This window comes from Nylanderia fulva, unplaced genomic scaffold (genome assembly GCF_048542155.1).
Source record: "Nylanderia fulva isolate GAGA-0341 unplaced genomic scaffold, ASM4854215v1 Scaffold60, whole genome shotgun sequence".
In the NCBI taxonomy this organism is placed as follows: domain Eukaryota; kingdom Metazoa; phylum Arthropoda; class Insecta; order Hymenoptera; family Formicidae; genus Nylanderia; species Nylanderia fulva.
Genome location: NW_028190699.1, coordinates 276,829 through 298,054, shown reverse-complemented (window position 1 = coordinate 298,054; position 21,226 = coordinate 276,829). Strand labels below are relative to the sequence as shown.

The 21,226-nt window shown below is 37.1% G+C and overlaps 1 protein-coding gene across 8 annotated transcripts in view; it reads right to left on the bottom strand.

Moving 5' to 3' along the window:
* Positions 1 to 375: 375 nt before the first annotated feature.
* Positions 376 to 21,226, bottom strand: part of cno (adherens junction formation factor afadin) — a 52,967-nt gene continuing 32,116 nt past the window's right edge. For 4 of the 8 annotated variants that reach the window (XM_029305774.2, XM_029305773.2, XM_029305779.2 and 1 more), the window contains 20 exons: positions 20,389 to 20,683; positions 19,912 to 20,030; positions 19,276 to 19,536; positions 18,602 to 18,881; positions 17,415 to 18,071; positions 17,049 to 17,297; positions 16,839 to 16,979; positions 16,653 to 16,718; positions 16,320 to 16,393; positions 16,111 to 16,229; positions 13,226 to 15,655; positions 10,598 to 10,696; positions 10,248 to 10,383; positions 9,601 to 9,828; positions 7,804 to 8,751; positions 7,482 to 7,611; positions 6,508 to 7,228; positions 5,868 to 6,133; positions 4,885 to 4,997; positions 376 to 4,640 (listed from right to left, as the gene is read on the bottom strand). In XM_029305774.2, coding sequence (XP_029161607.2) covers positions 4,358 to 4,640; positions 4,885 to 4,997; positions 5,868 to 6,133; positions 6,508 to 7,228; positions 7,482 to 7,611; positions 7,804 to 8,751; positions 9,601 to 9,828; positions 10,248 to 10,383; positions 10,598 to 10,696; positions 13,226 to 15,655; positions 16,111 to 16,229; positions 16,320 to 16,393; positions 16,653 to 16,718; positions 16,839 to 16,979; positions 17,049 to 17,297; positions 17,415 to 18,071; positions 18,602 to 18,881; positions 19,276 to 19,536; positions 19,912 to 20,030; positions 20,389 to 20,683 — 7,615 coding nt within the window. In that variant the 3' untranslated portion in view covers positions 376 to 4,357. The remainder of the gene's footprint in view (positions 4,641 to 4,884; positions 4,998 to 5,867; positions 6,134 to 6,507; positions 7,229 to 7,481; positions 7,612 to 7,803; positions 8,752 to 9,600; positions 9,829 to 10,247; positions 10,384 to 10,597; positions 10,697 to 13,225; positions 15,656 to 16,110; positions 16,230 to 16,319; positions 16,394 to 16,652; positions 16,719 to 16,838; positions 16,980 to 17,048; positions 17,298 to 17,414; positions 18,072 to 18,601; positions 18,882 to 19,275; positions 19,537 to 19,911; positions 20,031 to 20,388; positions 20,684 to 21,226) is intronic. The other 4 variants (XM_029305780.2, XM_029305775.2, XM_029305781.2 and 1 more) reach the window with 4 other exon arrangements.

Here is a 21,226-nt window from a genome sequence, read left to right as displayed (position 1 = left end):
GTATGAAGATATATATATATATATATACATGAGAATACATGTATGAAGCTAAATTCAATCATTTCTTTTGCATTATTATAAGATAACAAAATTTATATTTGATATATATTGGTGAAAGGAAAATAATATCTTAATTAAATAATCGGCGTATTTTGCTGATAGGATATGAAGATAAATATGAAGATATATGTATGAAGCTAAACTTAATAATTTTTTGCATTATAAGATAAAAAAATTTTAATTTGACATATATTTAAAAGAAGAACAATATCTTAAATAATTAAATAATTGGCGTATTTCACTGATATAAAGATAAATAAATGAAGCTATAAATGTATGAAGAAAAGAGGATTTCGAAAAAGAAGAAATACCGAGTGTTTTGAATACAGCTAACATATATTTTCCATCGTATATCATATTTTGCTAATAACATTACATGATACAATAATTAAAAAATATACTGTACTTTGCGAAAAATTAGACAGTCGGTACTATAAGTAAAATATAGTATTAATATTAATATAACAATCGCGTGTGTGACGGGGTAAAGTTGTCTCTTTCTCTCTCGGCAATCAATCGATATATATCCTCGCCTCTCCTTTTATTTCTTTTTTTCCCTACAAGATATTATGAAAAAATAGTTTTACAAAATATATAGTGCAAATATATATACTCGTTCTATACACAACAAGAAGGGAGAGTCTTCTCGATCATCTCTCTCTTCTTCTTCCTTCTTTCTGTCTCCTTCTTTCCCTTTCCCTTCTTCTCTCACTTACTATATTTGATTAACAAGTTTGGGCTTCACTTCGACGTGGATATACATTTGAATACTCTTCTCTGTCAATAATAATTAATTCCTATTAATATGTCGAGTCACCTCGATCGGCTCGATATGGCTAATTAAAATTCAAAAAAGATTTAAGACTACGGACGATAGATCCTCGCTCGCGCAATTAATTGTACAATTACAGTGTATTGTTAAAAAAAAAATTCGTTGTGATCACGAGCAAAATCATTCGTCGTACGACAGCGTATAATAAGCTGCTCAGTATTATCACTATCGCTCCCAAGTAGAGGAATAGATGTAGATAAAGCCGGAACAATAGATCTTGACAGAGGCGCATAAAAGTGTGTAACAATATATAAATAAAACAAAAAAAATGCATTTTTTTATTCTAAATACGAAAAGCGATAATTATTGAAATCAGAATTCTGAGAAAACAGAAAAAATGAGATACTTTATTTATGGAAAGAATTTATAATAGGCATCAGCCATTGTTTTTGGAAAAGAAGATCATTGTCTGTGATGATGAATACTCTTTCCAGTAACAAAATATAGCGTTACTTGTAACTACTTAACTTTCCTACTTGCTATTTTTAATTTTTTTTACCACGAGAGGGCGGAACAGTCTATTTCAACTTTGTCGAAATTTAAAATTTTTTTTATCTATCTTCAACTCCCTAAGGAGTTTTTAATACCGTAGAAAAGAAAATTAATATTAGTGTAATATTAGTGTTGCATTTTGTATGCATCTCTTTTTTTTAAATTTTTATATATAATATTCATGAATTTAGAGGAGAAAATAAAAATATAAAAGATGAATCAATTTTCGCAAAATAATACTCAAAATTTTCAAGAATACTGTTGAAAAAAAGAGCCTCTCTTTATAATAATTTTTGTTTCACTCTGTCGTAACACAGATTGGACGGCGAGGAATGCAATAAAATATTGCATAATTTCAACAAATTCACCAAAGCGCCGAGTTGGAACGTGAATATCTGTCGGCTCAACCTGCGTGACGATTTCTATTGCGCAAAAATCGGCTAACACACGATCTCCATATTTGTACAGAGTTTACTCTACATAAGTTGTTCCTTAAATCCTAATATTGCTACGCTTTGTTCTTCACATTTTTTATTAGATCACTAAGCTCTTTTTTGGAATACTGCGTCACTATCCGCCACAAATATCTTCTCCAAATGTGAAAGAGTCTAAGAAGAATTAAAATTTAAGGTCTTACAATTAAATATTTCAACGATAACATTTTGATTATCACTTAATCGAGAAGACTAATACAAACTTAGAGTAGAGTGAGTCATTTAAGATCTCAATTAATCATATGCTGTAATTCTTTTGTAAAATATATATCTCATAAAGTATAAGTGAAAAAAATTATTTATGAATTAATTATACAATGTATATTGTACGATAGTAAGTAAAAGAAAATTTCCCCTGTTACACGATTTAATAATAAAATGTGTCAATACATTTTTTTTCTCGAAAAAATAAACTCGTTGATTTAAATAATGTTTTATACTTTTATTTATTATTTAAATTTAATGTAAGATGAGTTTTGAATTTAAAAAAAAAAACTTTATATACGCAATAAACATATATAGCAATATTCTATATCATTACAACAAAAATCTTTTAAGGCAATAATCTAATAATAATATCTTTATACGTTTTACATTTATTTAGACCTACAAATATATATTTATATATATATTATATACAAAACTAATATTTGAATTAAAAACAAAACGGTTAGAAAGATTTTTAAAAATAAATACACCGTGAAATGTCTTAAGTGATTCACTCTACACATTGATGAAAAATAAATTCCTATACAAGGGCGAGTTTTAACAAAGTATAATTTCTTCTTCTAAGTACTCTATTAATAAAAAGAGATAACTGTCGAAGAAAACTGAATGTGATTCCTCCACCTCTAGATTTAGATAAAAAAAAAAAAAAAAAAAAAAAAAAAAAAGTATTTTTTTCATGGAATATTTTATTTATCCTAAAAAAAAAAAAAGTGAAGTCTTATTCGAATTCTAAGATGCTATCCGTCAAGATTCTATAGGACGTATAGAGCTTCACAAATTCTATGGAAAATAGAACTTTTATTTCAAACTCTACGCAAAGTAGAGCCTTGATCTGAGAGCTAAGCTAGTGCTTGTCTGTACTTGTGAAATACGCATTATATAAATATAAATCTTTCTATCCGTATTCTTTTCTCACACACACACTCACACTCACGCACACGCACACACACACACGCACACGTACACATACACGCATATATGCTCTTTTTCTTCTCTTTTTCTATTTCCTAACTACCTTCACTACTTTGTCGTATTTCTTTTTAAGTGCATAATGGCGTAAGAGTGAGTAAATCGTATATATAATCGTATAATTTAAATATATATCTTAAACCTCCCCATCTTTTCTGCTGCTGAGAGATAAATATAAAATTAACGAATACAATTATATATGTGTATATATACTGTATATATACACACATATATACATATAATGTTGCCCAGGCTATTATTTGTCTCCTTTTGTACACCCACGACCCAGGTAGCAAACGTGCGTCATTTTGACGTCGAATGACGTCACTTTGACATATAATGATGTCATTTTGACGTTTAATGACTTCAGTTTGCTACTTGGGGAGCTTTTTTCGCAAAATCTGCATTTCTCGACAAAAGCTTGTTCAGTACTCGTGAGTTTTATCCTATGCCGTATCAGAGTCTCGACAAAGAGATTATACAATAATTATTTTATAATAAGATTATGTTGGTCCGGAAGTAATCAGGAATATCGGACGCGTCGCGCGCAAAAATCTCCTTCTCGTCGCGACTGTAACAAAAATACGTCCGCAACGTTTTATCGTTAAAATATGTTATTAATGGTCCTTCTTAACAGAACACACGCGACATTTTTTTTGGTCAAAGAGCTATACAAAATTTGTTTGTACTTTGACGCTACGTCGGCTAATCGGATTCATTCTGAATATTCTTATTCCCTATCAACGTCTCGTTAGTCAATAAAACTAATTATCTTACCATGTGTGGAAATACAACTATGCTCAGTACCTATACTTCTTCGTTTATTTGTCTCTCTCTCTTTCTCTCCGGCAGAAAATGCTCGACAAAGTATCTAGGATTTTCGGAGAAGAAGAAGAATATAAGGCAAATATTCGGTTATTAATTAATAAGTTGATATGAAAGTTATGTCTCATCAAAATATCTTTTTATCTAAAAATGATACGCAAGAACTTTGCGCTTTCTTCTCTCTGACGTCACAAATCCAACAGAGCCCAACCGGATATATCGGATCATATAAAAACGTTACTTTCTGTCTTATATATCTCTACAATATTCCAAACTCTTCCCTCCAAGTGTCCTAGATACTTTGAATATTTGAATCGTATCCCAAATAGCAAACCGACATCATTAAACGTCAAAATGACGTCATTCGCCATCAAAATGACGTACGTTTGCTATCTGGGATATCTTCCTATATCTTCTTGCTAAAGCACTGAAGAGAATACGATTTCGTTTAATTTTATCAGGTCCTATTGTTGTTGGTGTTATTATTACCGCTGGTGGTATTGTTGTTATTATTGTTGTTGTTATTATTACTACTGGAATTAAGCGGGCTACTGATGTTGTCGATTTCGCGCTGGGCCCGCGATATCTTCACTTTATCCCGCGGTGTGCCGTCCTCGCCGGTTTCCATCGCGAACATCTTCATCTTCTCCTTGAAGCTAAGCTTCTCCGGCACCGCGCCGATCTGCGAATTCTGCTGCTGTTGTTTCTGCTTCTCCGCTAGTCGTTTTTGTCTCGGATCCCTGAACAAGCAAAAAAATAGTTCAGATTCTTCCCCAGATAGCAAGCGTGCGTTATTTTGATGTCATTAAACGTCAAAGTGACGTTATTTTGACATTTAATGACATCAGTTTGCTGCTTGGGTCTTCTTCCTCATCAGAAGAATCCCAGGTAGCAAACATACGTCATTTTGACGTTTAATGACGTTAGTTTGTTACTTCGGATTATATGGTCTTTTTTAAATCTTAAATCCATAAATATACTTACTTATACACCTCTTGAGCCCCGATTACCCCAGGAGTAGCGCCAGTAAATGAAGCTCCGGATCCATCCGGCGTCTTCGGAGATGCCAATAGATTCTCCGCGTCGTTGATAAAATTCTGAAAGCATAATCAAACAGAAATGTTAATCAATATTTAAAAAATTGTAAATATATATTAACAGCAGCACATTTATATTGTATGGATTAAATTCTGCCAAAAAAGCTCGACTTTGAATGCCTTTTATGACAAATATGCAATTTTTTTGAGAGCATAAAGCAACGATTATTAACAAAAACTAGCATCGATCATGTACAACATGAAACGAAAACGTATTTAGAACACGACGAATAAAATAAAACATCTAGTAATGAATATACAGCGTATGAGACATACAAATATATATCCCACTAGAAGACAATCATCAACTATGACTGATCATTCATGCATCGTTAAATTAGACATTAGACATTTATAATGACGTTGTAACAACGATGAATATCTGTTTTGTGAATTATATCTTACTTGTTTATATGTATATCTGCCATTTGTATGCATTTCGAGAGAATATGCATATTTATAATAAATGCGTAATTAACAAGAAGTTAAGAACTCTTCGAGGAATTAAATTTTTGCTTAAGTTATTCATCAAAAGTACAAATAATAAACAGCGAAAGAAGTGTATATCTAACCAGGTAGCAAACTGACGTCATTAAACATCAAAATAATGTCATTTTGACGTTTAATGACGTCAGTCTGTCTCCTGGGTAGCTTCGAATAAGATAAATGTCTAAAAAATATACATAATTTTAATAAATAATATTTTTTACTTCTCTCCAGAGGATTAACAAAGTACATACATATATGTCATAATTATATATAGATACTGAAATATTATAAAAAACTGAACTAAAAGAGAAATAATAAATCGACAAATAGATAAATAAAATAGAAAAATAAATGAAGATTACAGAAAAAAAAAATACTTACGTTGGGATCCTCTCTAATAATGTCCATGGACATCGATGGCGGATTCGATGTTCCTGAGGAGGACATGTTGCGCAGCATAGACTCGCTATTTGCATTCGAATCATGAAAAGAGACTCTTTTCATTGATGCTGGCTGCTGAGAAGATACGGGAAGCAGATTAGATGTGGTGGATCCGTTCGACCTGAGAGCACTTTGCTGAGACATAACGGCGTAACTGGAGCCTCGTTCCGGTGGTGGAGGCGCGTCGTTGACGCTATTTTGTGAAGCTGAAATAAAGAAAACATTATATTTATCGAGATCAGAGAAGATTGAAATAGAACAGAAAATGATGTTAATTTGACGTCATATCGGTGAAATTTCGACTTCAAATTTGATCAATATGACTCTTCTGTTCCACTTGAGTATATATTATAAATATTACAAAAGAATTTTCTTAAGGAAAATATAAAAATAGAGTCAAAGTGCCTTCACTAAAGATGGAATCAAGCTCGATATGTACTTAAAAATTAAATCTACTTGCAAAATACTTAATCCTATTGCTAGCTCCCTTCCAATCCATAGAAGCTTCACTTTGATAAGAGCCTATAGCTTTATAATTAATTTACTAATCTCAATTTACTACTACTCTTAATTTACTAACGCATAGACACGCTGGGTCCATTGATGATGAGGTTGTCCAAACGCAGCATCCCCGGGTGCAGCTGACTCCTCGGCTGCTGGCTCTGGTAAGTTTGCTGCTGCGGCGGGTGCAGTTCCTCTTGCTTCTTCTGGCTCTCCTCGATCTCAGCCTGTTTCCGCTTCACCTCGTCCATGGAATGCGACATAGGATACGGCTTCTGACCGGAGCCAAAGTGGCTGGAAAGAGACGAGCCGTAACCAGGTGATACGTCCTGACTCGTTGTCGTTTGCTGTTGCTGCTGACTCGATTGCAGGTGCAAGCCGCTGCTCTCTTGACCGAGATTATTATTTATTCCGAGGTTTTGAGGCGCAGCTTGATGGGACAGGAGATGAGCTTGACTGCCGATAGGCTGGAGAGGTAGACCACCACTTCTTAGAGACTGATTGCCCGTGTTCGTTCTCGACAAGATCGGCAGCTGTTGAGTCCCTTGGACAGTCCTGTCCTGACTGGCTGCCATTCTCAGCAGACCTTGAACGCGCTGCGCGCTCTCGTTGTCCAGATCGTTACTTTCTTCGTCGTCGTCTTGATTCGCAGCCTCCTCCGCTCGCTTCTGAAAGTCCCTCTCCAGTTGGAGCGCTCGTAGCTGCTCCTCCTGCTGTTGCGTTCGATGCGTCAACCCGCTCAGCTCGGCGATCTGCTGATCCCGCCACTGACGGGCGGCTTCTCTTCTGCGGGCCTGTTCCTGAAGGATTACCAATAACGTTGAATGGCTCGTTTTTATTTCTATCAATTTATTTATTTATTATTATAATTTAGATGATTTCAGGTAGCAGACTGATGTCATTTTGACGTTTAATGACGTTATTTTAATGTTTAATGATGTCAGTCTGCTACCTGAGATGTTATTTTATAAATATAATAATAATTATAATCATATTATAATTATTTTAATTTTTTTATTAATTTCTATTTCCTTCACTATTAATCTCTATTACCTTCTCCCTCTCTTCTCGTTGCCAAGGGTTGGTCGCGCTGTACTGATACTGACGCGGTTGCTGCATGGCGTTGATTCCTCCCGCAGGATAATAACTACCCCGTGGTGGATCTTGCATGCTGGCGGTGTACCTGCAAGAAGAAATATCCTTCCGTTAGCTAGAAATGAAGGGAATTTGTCGAAGATAAAAAAGAAGAAAAAAGAGAAAAAATAAAAAGAAAAAGAAAGAACTGAAAAGAAAAAAGAAGAAAAGAAGAGAAAAAATAAGAAAAAAGAAGACAAGACTAGTTAAATTTTCTCAAATGACATGAACCGAGACACACCTCGTGTCGGCCTGCTTGTACAGAGGATGCGTCGAGGTGCTCGGCGGCGGCGGTGGCGGGCTCTCGTTAAACGCGCCGTCGGACGGCAGAACCGGTCTTGACGGCAGAGTCTCCGACGTCGTTATCGAACCTTCCCCATTCTGCGCTCGATTCAGGACGCCCGATTCATTTGCGTACTGATCTCCGTTCGGATAGATGGAACTATTCTGGGAGCTGACAAAATGTCGGTTCTGATCGGCGTACAACGGCCTTGCGTCCTGGCCACTCGGGTCCCGGGTGCCCAGCAGATTTTCACTGGGCATCGAGTGGTGAGCGCGAACCATCCCCACCTCTTGCTTCGGCTTAGGCATCATTTGGCCGTATTGTTGACCTCCAGCGGCGTTCGGATACCGATTGGGATACTGATTCGAGTACTGACCGTACTGTGGACTGTTGTACTGAGGGTACGGAGTATCCGGATAGTTGTAGCCGGACGCGTTCTGCCTCGTAGCCGCGACGTAGCCGGGAGTACCCAGACTCGACGTGGAGCCGAGCGGCGTCCTCGGCGAGCGGACGTTGGACATCAGGGTGTTCGGGACTTGCTGGATCGGAGGCGCAGCCACTCGCGAGCCCACCATGTTGTACATTGGCAGTCTGTGCTGACCGAGCATCGGAGCGCCGCCTCGCAGCTCGCGTCGGCGAACCTCCTCCTGCATCTCCTGCATTTTCGCCTCCTGGCGGATTATGTCGCGCGAGGATTGGGAACGCGGCGGTGGCGGTCCGCCGCTCTGCTGCAGCTGCTGACTGCCAATCATCGAGTAGCTCTGCTGACCTTGAACCGGCTGGGTGATATTGTACGCGGACGTCGGACGGTCCCGGATGTGGGCGCCGCTTACTTCCAATGCGGTTGGTCGGTTCAGAGAGTTCTGCGAACCTCTCAGGGAACTCTTTTGAATGTGCTGAGGGTTTCTGTAAAAGAGCGTGACGATGAAAAGATTTAAGCGTTAAAGAGAAAACATTTTAAAGCGTTTAACAAAAATGTTTAAAGCATTTAAGACTTGATTGCACCAACGTTATTTTTAAATAATAAAAATACAATATTATGTATATTATATATTTTTTGAAATATTAAAACAATTTTGAATTTTAATGTACCAGAGGACACTTTTTTTCAAAGAAATTATAAAAATATTTTTTTCTTAAGGTTTTCAAATTTAATGTAAATAAAAAAATATTTTATTAATTTTTTCTTTATATAATTTTAACTTCAAGCGGAATTTAAATATATGTCTGTCTTTATTTTTTTTTAAATAAAGACATATTTAAGTCTCGCTTAAAATTAAAATGACGTTGGTGAAATTAGACCTAAGAAAAAAGTTATAAAATTCTTCTAAATTAATTGTACGCACGATAATATTTTCATTCTGTCCCAGGTAGCAAGCATACGTCATTTTGACGTTTAATGACGTCAGTTTGCTACTTAAGGCGTAATCCCAAATATAAGTGAAATGAGAAAGCAAGTGAACCTGATGAAAAATGAAAAAGAAAATAAGAAAAAAGAACGAAAAAAACAGAAAAGAAGACAAAAGAAAAAAGATAAGAAAAAAGATAGAAAAGAAGATAAAAAAAAGACAAAAGAAAAAATTTTTTTCTCTTCTTTTCTTCTTCTATTCTTCTGTTATTCAGTTTTCATTTATATTTGGTCATACGTAGAATGAAAATAAATTGTGTGTACAATTAATTTCGAAGAATCTCATATATACATTTGATACATATATATATGAAATTAAGATTAGAGAATTTGATTATATTTTATACCTGTCTTCCAACTGTTGTGGGCTAATTTGCTGCTTCACCATCGAGTCTTGATTCCGATAAATGCTCAGATTTTGGTAAAATCTTTCTGCTTCTGCATTTTGCATATTCGACGGTGCAGTCGTGTGCGTCGTATTTGGATTTAAATTGGGCGACGATTGCTGTCTGCTAACCAATCCACTAGGCGGTAAAGTTCCGATTCTCATGGGATCGTGCAAGTTATGACTTGACCTACAACAGAACAATATAAAATATTATCCTCTTACAAATACATTTTTATTATTACTAATTTTTAATTGCGTTGCAAATTCATTTAATATTATTAATTAAACTATTTATATTCATAATATTATTTTAATTTACATTATTTCCAGTCCAGATAGCAAGCATACGTCATTTTGACATATATTGACATCAGTTTGTTACTTGGGAAACTATACACAATCTACTAAAATTTAGTCGAATTTTAATGGGATAAAAAGATAAGAAAAAAGAAAAAAGAAAAGAAGAAGAAAAAAGAAGAAAGAAAAGAGAAAAAAAGAGAAGAAGGAAGAAGAAAATAAAAGAAGAAACGAAGAAAGAAGAGAAGAAAAAAGAAAAAAGAAAAGTTAACACATATTAAGTTGCCGACAGGTATATATAATATTCACCTGGAACGTAAAGAAGTTGCGCTGATCGTCGCCATGGAGGGTGGTTGAACTGGGGGTGTAACGCTGTTGCTGGAAGAGGCTCTGCTGTATCCTGGGTTAAAGACCTCGTGTTGCTGCTTGGCCTCATTACCCATATCTAAATAAATCAAATTCATAATAAATACTCTCTTTTTCACTTGTTAAATATCTATATTTTCTTATTTTATTTAAATCCTATTATTATAAATTATAAAATAAGTTTCTCTTTCCCCTAAGTTGGGTTCAATCGAGTGTCAAAGTGATAAAAGCGAGTGAAAAGCTGAGTGATTCGGATGCGCGCATACACATACACAAAGCACGGTTTTACTTACTATGCAACGCCGGTACGGATTTGCTGCTGTGGATTTGCTGAGGAGTAGCTTCGCGTCCAAGCTGCGAAGGTAGATCCCGCTCGCTCATGCGACGTGGACCTGCAGACGTAGCCGAAGCGGGTACACAAAAGAGAGAGACAGCTTTGAGTTAATGCATCAGTGAACGCACAAAAGGCGCGATTATTATTAAATTACAACTCATATGCAAAGCACACATTTTGTCGAGAACAGAGAACGCTCTTTTCTCTTCTGGGCTTGCCGGGGTGTTTGAGGGTTTGCGCTATTTCAAAGCATATGTAGGAAGAAAAATTTCAGAGTTGGGAAAGTTATTGTATGAGAGAGAGATTCGTTAACAATTTTAAAAAACAACTTCGATAATCCAACTCAAAAAACGATGAAAATCATTATGATATCATAAATAATCGTTAATAAATGATAAAAAATATATATTTATTTTTATTATTTATATCTTTATTATTATATACATATAATAAAGATATAAAAATATAAATATTTTTAATAATAAAAAAGTATATAATAAGTCGTTACTTATTTTTTGACAAGGCCAAGTTAGACACCTAAAATTTACACTTAAAAATGTTTTTATATTATAAAATATAATAAAAATAATATATTTTTATATTAAACTTGTTATCGATATAAAGCAATATTATTTTTAAATAATAAATATTTAATATTATATATATTATATATTTTTTGAATTTTAATGTACCACAGAGAATTAAAAAAAAATTATAAAAATAATTTCTTAAGAATTTCAAAGTAAATAAAAAAATATTTTCTTATTTTTTGTTATAAATTTGTCGAAAAATATGGATAAAAATAAATTTATTCAACTAAATTTCTGGTTATCGAAGTTGTTTTTTTTGTTACACGAAATGTACGTACATATTGTTTATATTTATTACAAGTAATATAAAAATTCCCAATCCTGTTAATTTTATACGCTAAAAGTGTGAGACAATACTTATTAATTATGATCATAACATGCTAAGCTAACATTGAGTGAGCAAGAGTTTTGCATTTGCACATTATATTATTTATATTATTTTATATAAGATGATTTCCAATTAAAAACTTAAAAATCGTATATACATATATTCAGATAAAAATCCTAATTCCGTGTTATTAAATATCGACATAATCATTCGTTCATTGATTAACAGAAAGACATTAGAATTTTGTAGAAAAGGAACCATCTTGTATATATATTAATAAAGAGTAAGTGATATAAACATGCATGTTTGCAATTATATAACTAGTTTGTTTAGTGTAATTAAGTAAATTAAAAATAGAAATAAATATGCAATATTAAAAAAAATTATTCTGTTGCAATTTTCGCAAAATCCATAATTAATTAATTGATATAAAGCATTCTCTTTACGCATTCACAGATTATGTGAATAAAATTATATTTATTACTCTAAGAACATTAATAAGATAAAACAGGCAAAAATATCACAAAAATATAATAAATGTATTAATGTATATCATGATAGCGTAATTAGTGAAAAATCGTATTATTTATTGGAATAAATCTGTATATATATATATATATATATATATATATATAATAATTTGCAAAATAACTTGGTTTCACTTTTGCATAAAGTTAAATTAGATGTTACATACAAAAACCAATTTGACACAAATTATATGTACATTAATTGATGCATTTTATATTCATTCAAAAACTGATCAAACTAGTTTTTTAATTATTGAGAACCCTGTTAAAGAAAAAAAGATTTGACATTGTTTACAATTCTTTTATACAAGAATTGCAATGTTTAAGAAATTTTATATTATTTTAAAGCATATTATGTACAATATATTTTAAAATACTCGGTCAACTTTTCAAATAATAAAAAAATTATCCAAAAAAATTTTTTATCAATCATATGCTATAAAATAACGAGTTGTGGGAATGATGATTATATTTGGCATGTTAGAATCGCGTTATTAAAAAAAACAAGAAAAAATATATAAATGTATAAAAAAAAAGATTAAACTCTACATACAGTATGATTCATTTTAATCTTGACTTAAAAAGTAAATTTTATAAAAAAGATTGAATAAAAGTTATATGTTGTAAAAAAGACATACAATAATGATCTTGACTTGACATTTACCTAAGACTATATAAAGGTCAAACTTATTTTTTTTGTATATATATAAATCGATTCCTTGCAATATTCAGCATAAAAAATTATAAAGAAAAAATAGTTAAAAATAAATAATATGAGATACTTTAATTTGACATTATAAAATACCTCACAAAGTGTTCATTTTTCGCTTATCTTCTCTTAATGTAAGAAAAATATATAATCATTTTTCAGAACAAGTATGCAATTTAACAACTATATATTTTTTTCTTAAAACGAATCATTCTTCATATATATATATATATATATATATATGCACCTAAATATATATATATATATATATACCTAAATTTAAAAAAAACACAGGTCTAAAAAATCGTGCGACATTGATCCATCTGCGAATATCGATTCTCCATTCTGCGTTTAGGCAAAAAAAAAAGTGCTCGAGTAACGAAGTTTGACTAAAAATGCACATCGAATGCATAAACGTGGTCGGGTAGCTTACGCGAGGTGGATCGGTGGACCGATTTTAGTTCTTCTAACGACAGATGGCGCTTCGGTCGCATCTTCTCCGCGCTATTCTCGCAATCCGATTTATCACCGAAGAATTTCCCAAATTTTGCTCGATCTTTAGTCTTAGTGGTTCGAGTTAAAGCAGGATTCGTCGAGTCGTCCCGCTTCCTCGATCCCTTCTTCGACTTCAGCTCCTCGAGGGAACGCGGACGGTACCATCTCGGTGTCTTCTTGCGAACTGTACGAGACGAATCGACGTCTTTATCAAGACCTTCGACGGAATCTGATAGGAACTTGCTGCTTGAGATGCTCTCGCAGCTGCGGGTCAATTTGACGGACTCGCCGGGAAGATTTTTGGTTTCTTCCTTCTCGCAAATTACAGCCCCGATCAGATTACTCTCGCTGCTGCAGAGCGATCTGGCGATTCGCATCCGCAGAACGTTCAGTTTGTTATGCTTGCGACCTGGGGGAAGCGTTTTCGACGGATTTTCCGAGGAGTCGGAGCGAAGCTTAGCGGAAGAGTGACGAATGTCGATGAACAGGCAAGATTTGAGACGTTTCCCGCAATATTGACGAGCTTGGGAGTCGATTTCTTCCGGGAATGACGAGCTTTTGGCAGCATTCGAGAGTGACAGTACAATGGAAGATGAAGAAGACGAGGAGTCGGAAGTTTCTCGCTTCATTCTTCTGAAGCTATCGTTATCGATCAATTTTTCTCGACATTTCGCCGAATTATTTAAATCACCGAGAGAGGAAGAAATTCGTTTCGCGCTTCGTTCCGGTATGAACAAGGGCGCATCGGTGTTATTCAGATTCGAAAACTGCTCGAGTTGCTCCGCGATCGCTCGCTGCTGCTCCAAGGAAAGCTTGGAGCTTTCAGCGTCAGTGGAAATCTGAGCTTTATCATTATCTTCATTCCCCGCAAGTGTTGGATCCCTCTCGGCGAACTCTTTATTAGACATGTCCTCCATCAAAGCTGAACTTCTTTCTTCAGTACTAATCGCAGTTGGATCTTTATTGCTATCCATTAAATAAGGAATCCTAGCAATGGTAACTCGTTTGGCACCGCGATGATGAGATTCCCCCATCGCAAAGTCATTTCTATCATCATCAACGTCGATGAAGATGACGTGTCTTCCGGCTGGGCAGACTCGAGAGTTCTTGCTCGTCCAGTTTCCAGTCAGATTCGAATCTGATTTGCATTCTTTTTGTGCGTAGCAAGACGACTGGTGCAGGTGTCGCTCATCATCCCTCTCCGACAACGCGATGTTCGGCTCCGACACGAATTGACGGGAGTCGGTCAGTTTGGTGGACTTGAACTTGATCAGACCGGCGTCGCCGAGTTTCGAGAAGTGCTTCGCTAAAGCCGCGACCCTGCCGCACCCTAAACGCACTTCCTCCGGCGACTTCCAACATTTCTCCGGCTTGGACTCGTCGCTGGACACGTCGCTATTCAGCCCGCTCAGGTCCAAATGCAGCTCCGGCATTATGGTGTACATCTTTGGGGTCGAGATGCCTTCCTTCTCGACTCTGCTTGACGCGCAGTCGTCGTTAATCGTGGAACTGGACTCTTCCGAGTTAAAAGCATCATCCAACATCCTATCTTCCTTTAATACACGTCTCGGGTTGTCAACCGATAAAAAGTTGGGATTCCTACACGCAGCTGCTCCAAAATTGGACAGTGGCACGTTTAAGGTCTGCTTCTGGAACTCTCTAGAGTCGCGATCAGCCTTGCTACAGCTCTCGCCAGACCCTATCTGGATTCTACACTCTGCCAGGTTGCCGTCATCGGTCTGATCGATGTAGGGTATAGCGTCGAAGCCGTCGAAGGTCAAGGAATGTTTGAAATCATCCGCAGCCTCTGCGTACTCCTTCGGCGGAGCCGTGATGGTATCGAACGGGTTCAAGGTGTCCGGATGGTCCAACCTACTCGTCGGGACCTGGTCCAGGTTCACATCATCCTCCTCCTCCCCTACCACCCTATCGTCGCTCGCGTCGCTCTCGTCCTGATAAATGACGGACGAGATCTCGTTGTCGCTGGTGACGGAGATCAGGGGACAGAGCATCCGCGACCTGGGAAACCGCGCCGGGGAAACGATGGGAGTGGAGGGACGCGGGAGGACGCGCTTCCTCTCGTCTACCGGGTACGCAAACTCTCTCTGACGGGGGGGAATGGAGCACGGATGCTCGTCGAAATCATCGAAAACCCGTGGAAACGCTTGATTACGGTAAACTGAGGCCTCGGCGAGGCGCCGAGACAGGCTCGCACCTGGTTGAACGAAATCCTGACAACGCGCCGCCTGCTGCGGGAAGGACAACAGGTCGCCCATCGAGTGTGACGTGGCTGGCTGACCGCCGACCGCCGTCCCCGTCGCCTCTAGCGCCGGCTCTAAGAGCTCGGACCTCGGCCGAGTCTTGTGCGCTGCACGAAACAAGTGGTTAGTCAAGCGTTAATAAAGCGAGCTTCTTTCGAGCGAAGCGAAGCGGAAGGCTAGTTATTAACTCTGGACAGAGAGAATGTTTGGATTAGAAAATCACTGTGGTGATTTGGTGGAAAAAAAATTTCTTTCTACCGACACGTGTGCTTCGTAAAGCGAAAAGGTGACTTGGTAGCGTTTTTAACTTAATTCCATTTTATAATAGATTCTCTCTTGCAATTGCGTCATAAAATTCACTTTCATAATGAAAAAGTTTCTATAACTTTCCTCAAATACTCTATTATCAGTGTGAGTGAATTATTTACAAAGAAAAAAGATAGGAATTTTATTGAAGGACAATCGGATATAACCAGATAATAAGATTTCGATTATTTATCTCTTACTCCGGGGGCTAAATTAGCGTCGCGAATTGTAGGGTTAATTATTAATTTGTACTTACCTCGCGTCATCACGGGAGAAGGTTGAGACAACAATGTCGCGAGTCCGTGATATATAGCACCCTGCTTTGCGACCTCCAAAGTTACGATCGGACCGGTACGCACAAGATACTCGGCAGCCCTGAATTAAAAATTTAATAATAAAACTGTTGAAACACTTAAGAAGATTATTACGCTTTTTCTAGATTAAATCACACAAAATCTGCCGTACTTTTCTTGCGTAATCCCGACCAGACATTGTCCGTCCACCTTGAGCAATTGATCGCCTGCCGTCAATCTACCGTCCTGAAAAAAAATAAATATGCAAAAATAAGTCAAAAATCAATGATGAAATATATTAATTTTATTAATTTTAATTTCTTTTAACCTCGTGTAGCAAATTGACGTTATTAAACGTCAAAATGATGTCATTAACCGTCAAGACGTCATTAAATGTCAAAATAATGTTATCAAACGCTAAAATAATGTCATTAAATGTCAAAATGGCGTTATTAAATGTCAAAATGACGTCAGTTTGCTACCTGGAACAATAACAATTACTTACAGCATCAGCAGCGCCTCCAGCAACAACGCTTTTGATGTAGATACCCAATCGTTCCTGTCCTGCCCCCTACATACAACAAAATAAAAAAAATTATATATATATATATATATATATATATATATATATATATATATATAATGTATATACATAATAGATATGCAAATATAAATAGACAAAGATACATACTTTTGCCGCAACAATACTCAGACCCATGCCGTTAGTACTTTTGTGCAATTTAATGACAGTTATTTCTGGTTGAGCTTGACTTTGGTTGACGTGGCTGGTGTAGCCGCCGGATCTATTGCTCATCGCGCTGGGGCTACGCATCTGTAAAAAAAAACCGCGCGTTGTATTATAAAAATATTTTTTATACAAATTATAAAAATAAAAGCTTACATTGTTATGATGATCTATCATGTAAATGGTCCAGTAGCCGCTGCTGGTGGGTTGGGCCGCCATGCGGCATAGACCATCTCGTTGCAGCGGCGCCAGAAACTCGGCTAGTCCTGGTGGAACACCTCTAATTACCTCGCCACTATAACCATCCTCGGGAAGCAGCAATGCCAATCCTAGGATAGGTTCTTCCTCCAGTCTTATTTCACGGCCGTCTGCACGCGCGAGTGTATCTGCGACACTCTCCGCCACCTACGACATAGATTATAGTATATAATAATACGTGCTATAAAATCAAACAATGACAATTCTTAGGATTTTACAATCAATGACGAAGACAAAAATGATAGTATCTTCAAGTCTACTCACCCTCACAACATTCTCGATCAATTCGGCAGGTAACCTGGGCTCGTCGGCGGCCGGCTGATACTTCTGCAACAACGCTCTGACCTGCAGAGAATTCAGTTTAAAGCAAGTTGAGCTCAGCGTGGCTAGCTCTTCTGCATTGTACTTGGGAGCCTGCAGGAGATGAGTCGCCTGCATAATCGTCGCCAGATGACACTGACTGGCCAGTTCCAGTCCCTGCCTCTCGGCCCAAGTCTCCAAGGCATTCAGCCTCGCCTTGAGCCTGCGTCCGAACCACCTGACGCACAAATTCCCGTTTGAGACGAGGGTGTTGAAGGCCGTGGCATTGATCGCGTGAAACAGATGACTGAACAGCTGTATCGTCAACGCGGCGTTCACCCGGCACCGTCGCAGCAGCGCCATCGTGTTCGAAAAAATCTGCAGCACCCCGGCTTCCTTCGCCGGCTCGTCCGCGTCCGCCATGAATTGCGTCATCGCCGGCTTCAGCTCCTGAGTGACGCAACGGACCAGCGAGCCAAAAGCCGTGTGCACCGCGTCCGCCAGGATGTCCTGGGCCCGCGTGGAGAACGCACCCACGTGCCGGTCGCTCTTCAGCATGTGCAACAGTTCCGAGCCGTTCGCCAACCAAAAGGCCAAGGACGAGGTATTCATGCAACGGTCCTGGAAAGGTGCGATCCTCTTTGAAAACTCCGCAAGTGCAAATTGACGCGTTAAACGTCAAAATGACGATAATGACATCCCAAGTAGCAAGTATACGTCATTTTTACATCGACGACGTCATTAAACGTCAAACTGACGCCATTTTGATGTTTAATGACGTCAGTTTGCTACTTGGAATGTCTTTCTTTTATTCGAGCATTCGTATACGTGAATAGTAGACCCAGGCAGCAAGCGTACATCATTTTAACATCTAATGACACCATTAAACACCATTAAAATTAAAAAATGATATCATTTTGACGTTAAATGATGTCATAAAATGTCATTTTGACGTCGATGATGTCATAAAACATCATTTTGACGTCGCATGATGTCATGAAATGTCATTTTGACGTCGAATGATGTTATGAAATGTCAACATCAAATGACATTATTAAACGTCAAAATGACGTTTACTTGCTACCTGGGTCTATTATTCACCTTATACATTGATCAAATAAAAGAAACAAGTTATATGTCGAAGTATATACCTGGATAACGCGTTGAATCATAGTAGCGACGTTTGCGAGCATGACGGTGAGTCGGTGAGCTCTCTCCGTAGGTTGAAGTTCGGGTCTATAGTGCGTGCTGGCGCGATATCTCGCGGCCAGGTAGAGGGTATAAGTAGGCGCCAACTTGAACTGAGGCGCCGAAGGCTCCACGTCGGTAATGACAGTGTAAAAGAAGGTGTCCTCCGTCTCTTCGAGGAACTCGAGAACAGCCGGCAGAATCGGATCCGTGCCTCGCGGCTGTCGATCGTACTGCGAAAGCCTGTTCACAGTCGATACAGATTAATTCTCTTCCTTGGATAGGAATTTTCTATAGTATTTTTTTTCCTTTTAGAAATTCTTTTATAAATATAAATAATTTTCCAAATACTTCTAATTAATTATAAAGAAACATCAATAAAACATACATTACTACACTCTAACATTTAACAACACTTATAATTATTGTGCGTTCAATAAATCTGAAGGGTTCGACAAGTTGTTCAATGTAAACCTGGCGAAGAAAAATTTTCTAGAATATTTCTAATATATAGAAGCTTTACACAATTATAATTCTTTAATAAGGCTCTTCCGACAACAACTTCCAAGTATTTATTTTTCCTTAGCCAGAATCACAAGCAACCGTCGTAAACTGGCATAGATTTGCATCTCGCTACCTATTGCCGTCTCTGCTGCTGCTGAGACTCGCGGTCTCCACGTTCCCGTCTAAATCGAACGTGGTCTCGTAATTGTGCGTGGGTTCCGGCGGGTGCGTGGGACTACGTGGACTACGAGCTGCGACGGCGGACTTGGACGGACTCGACGGGGCCGCGCGCTCCTGGACCTGGCTCTGGGCGCCACCCCCGTTCAGCGTTCCGGTTCCCGGGTGGAACTTCACCGAGCTGACGTCCTGACTACTGACTGCGTCCGGCGAGCGTCTGTTGTGCGCGCGAAGCAAAGATTGGGTGACGGGGGAAAGCGAACGTAAAGCGAGCAAAATAAATATCAATGATAAACAAGGTAGCAAAATGTGATAAAAATCTGTTGGAAAGTGTATATCTTTAATGAAGCTTCAGAGCCAAAAATATGGAGAACCTTTAATAAGGTACAATAATTGAATTGGATATAAAGTCCATCGACATAGCAATTATGATGATAATTAATGATTCTAATTCTGATAAGCTAAACGTACGTATATGTACATCTAAAATGCATAATAGCTAAAATGCAACATTCGTGCATCCACATCTATTTTCATTCAATTACAGCAATAATAAAGTGTAAACATTTTTTTACAAATTTTAAGAACTTACCGATCATAAGCATAGTCAATTTGTTTGTTGGAGTCATGTCTCTGTCTGATGCGCTCCTCCGGCGCTGGGTCGATGAAGCGAAAAGTGTGCATCCTGCCGAATTTTATAATAGCTCCATTCTGTAAAAATACAAAAAAATATACTTTATGATTAAGTTATTTCTCGTCGAAAAACAAATTTTATACTTAAAGAATATTTATATTTAATTAAATTATTAGGCAGCACTAAACATGTCTAAAATCGGAAGATAAGACGTCTTTAAGAAATTTTTAAGATGCCTTTAGATATTATATCGTAAGATTTCTTAAAGATATCCCAAATAATAAATATACGTCATTTTAACATTTAATGACGTCAGTTTGCTACTTAGGGTCTTAAAAATGTCCTAAAAATATCTTATGTACAAATTTTAGATGGTACTGTATATCTAGGTAAATAGATCAATAAAAAACCAATTTAAAAAAATTAGCAACACACTTGTAGTATAGTGGTCTGGTGTATCCTTTGATTATTGACGTATGTGTGTGCATCTCTGGAGCACGGCGTGAGAGTGACAATGTTCTCGGTGAAGGCTATCACGCAATGCCTGGGCATCACCGTAGGTCCTGGGAGCGTCAAGGTTTGCGCCTGTACCGCTTGGGGCCCAATTGGCCTCTCCGAGCCTACCTCTGTGACATTCGGCTGCAATCGGTGACGCACTCCTACGCCATTTGGGATATCACTGCCGTCAGGATTGAGCTCCAATAGGAACGGTAACCTCTCGTCCTCGTACCTGATACAGATTAAGAGGTGCCAATGTTATCATCGTCCAGATATTCATAGAAAAGACCTGCTACGAATACACTAAAACGATCCCAAGTAGCAAATCCAGGTAGAACATAAAACTTATAATGACGTCATAATTATGTCATCATGATTTTATTCATTCACTTAAAAATGATTTAAAGATGACGAAAGGAATTATAGATTTAAAACCCTGTAATATAAAATAATCGCTTTATATAATTTTCAAAAAATTTATGTTGCTTGAATCTTATTAGAATATGTGCGAACAATAGAATAAATAAATAATTGCAATATATAAAAATGTTTTCCCAAAATAATTTTTAAGTAACGTCATCATAATGTCATGAGTTTTATGTTCTACCTGGGAACTGACGTCGTTAAACGTCAAAATGACATCATTTTGACATTCAATGACGCTTCGATATCAAAATGACATCATTTTGACATTCAGTGACATCAGTTTGCTATCTGGGATATTTTACAAGTAACAGATTAGTTTCGAACTCTCTAGATTATTCGAAAACAAAAA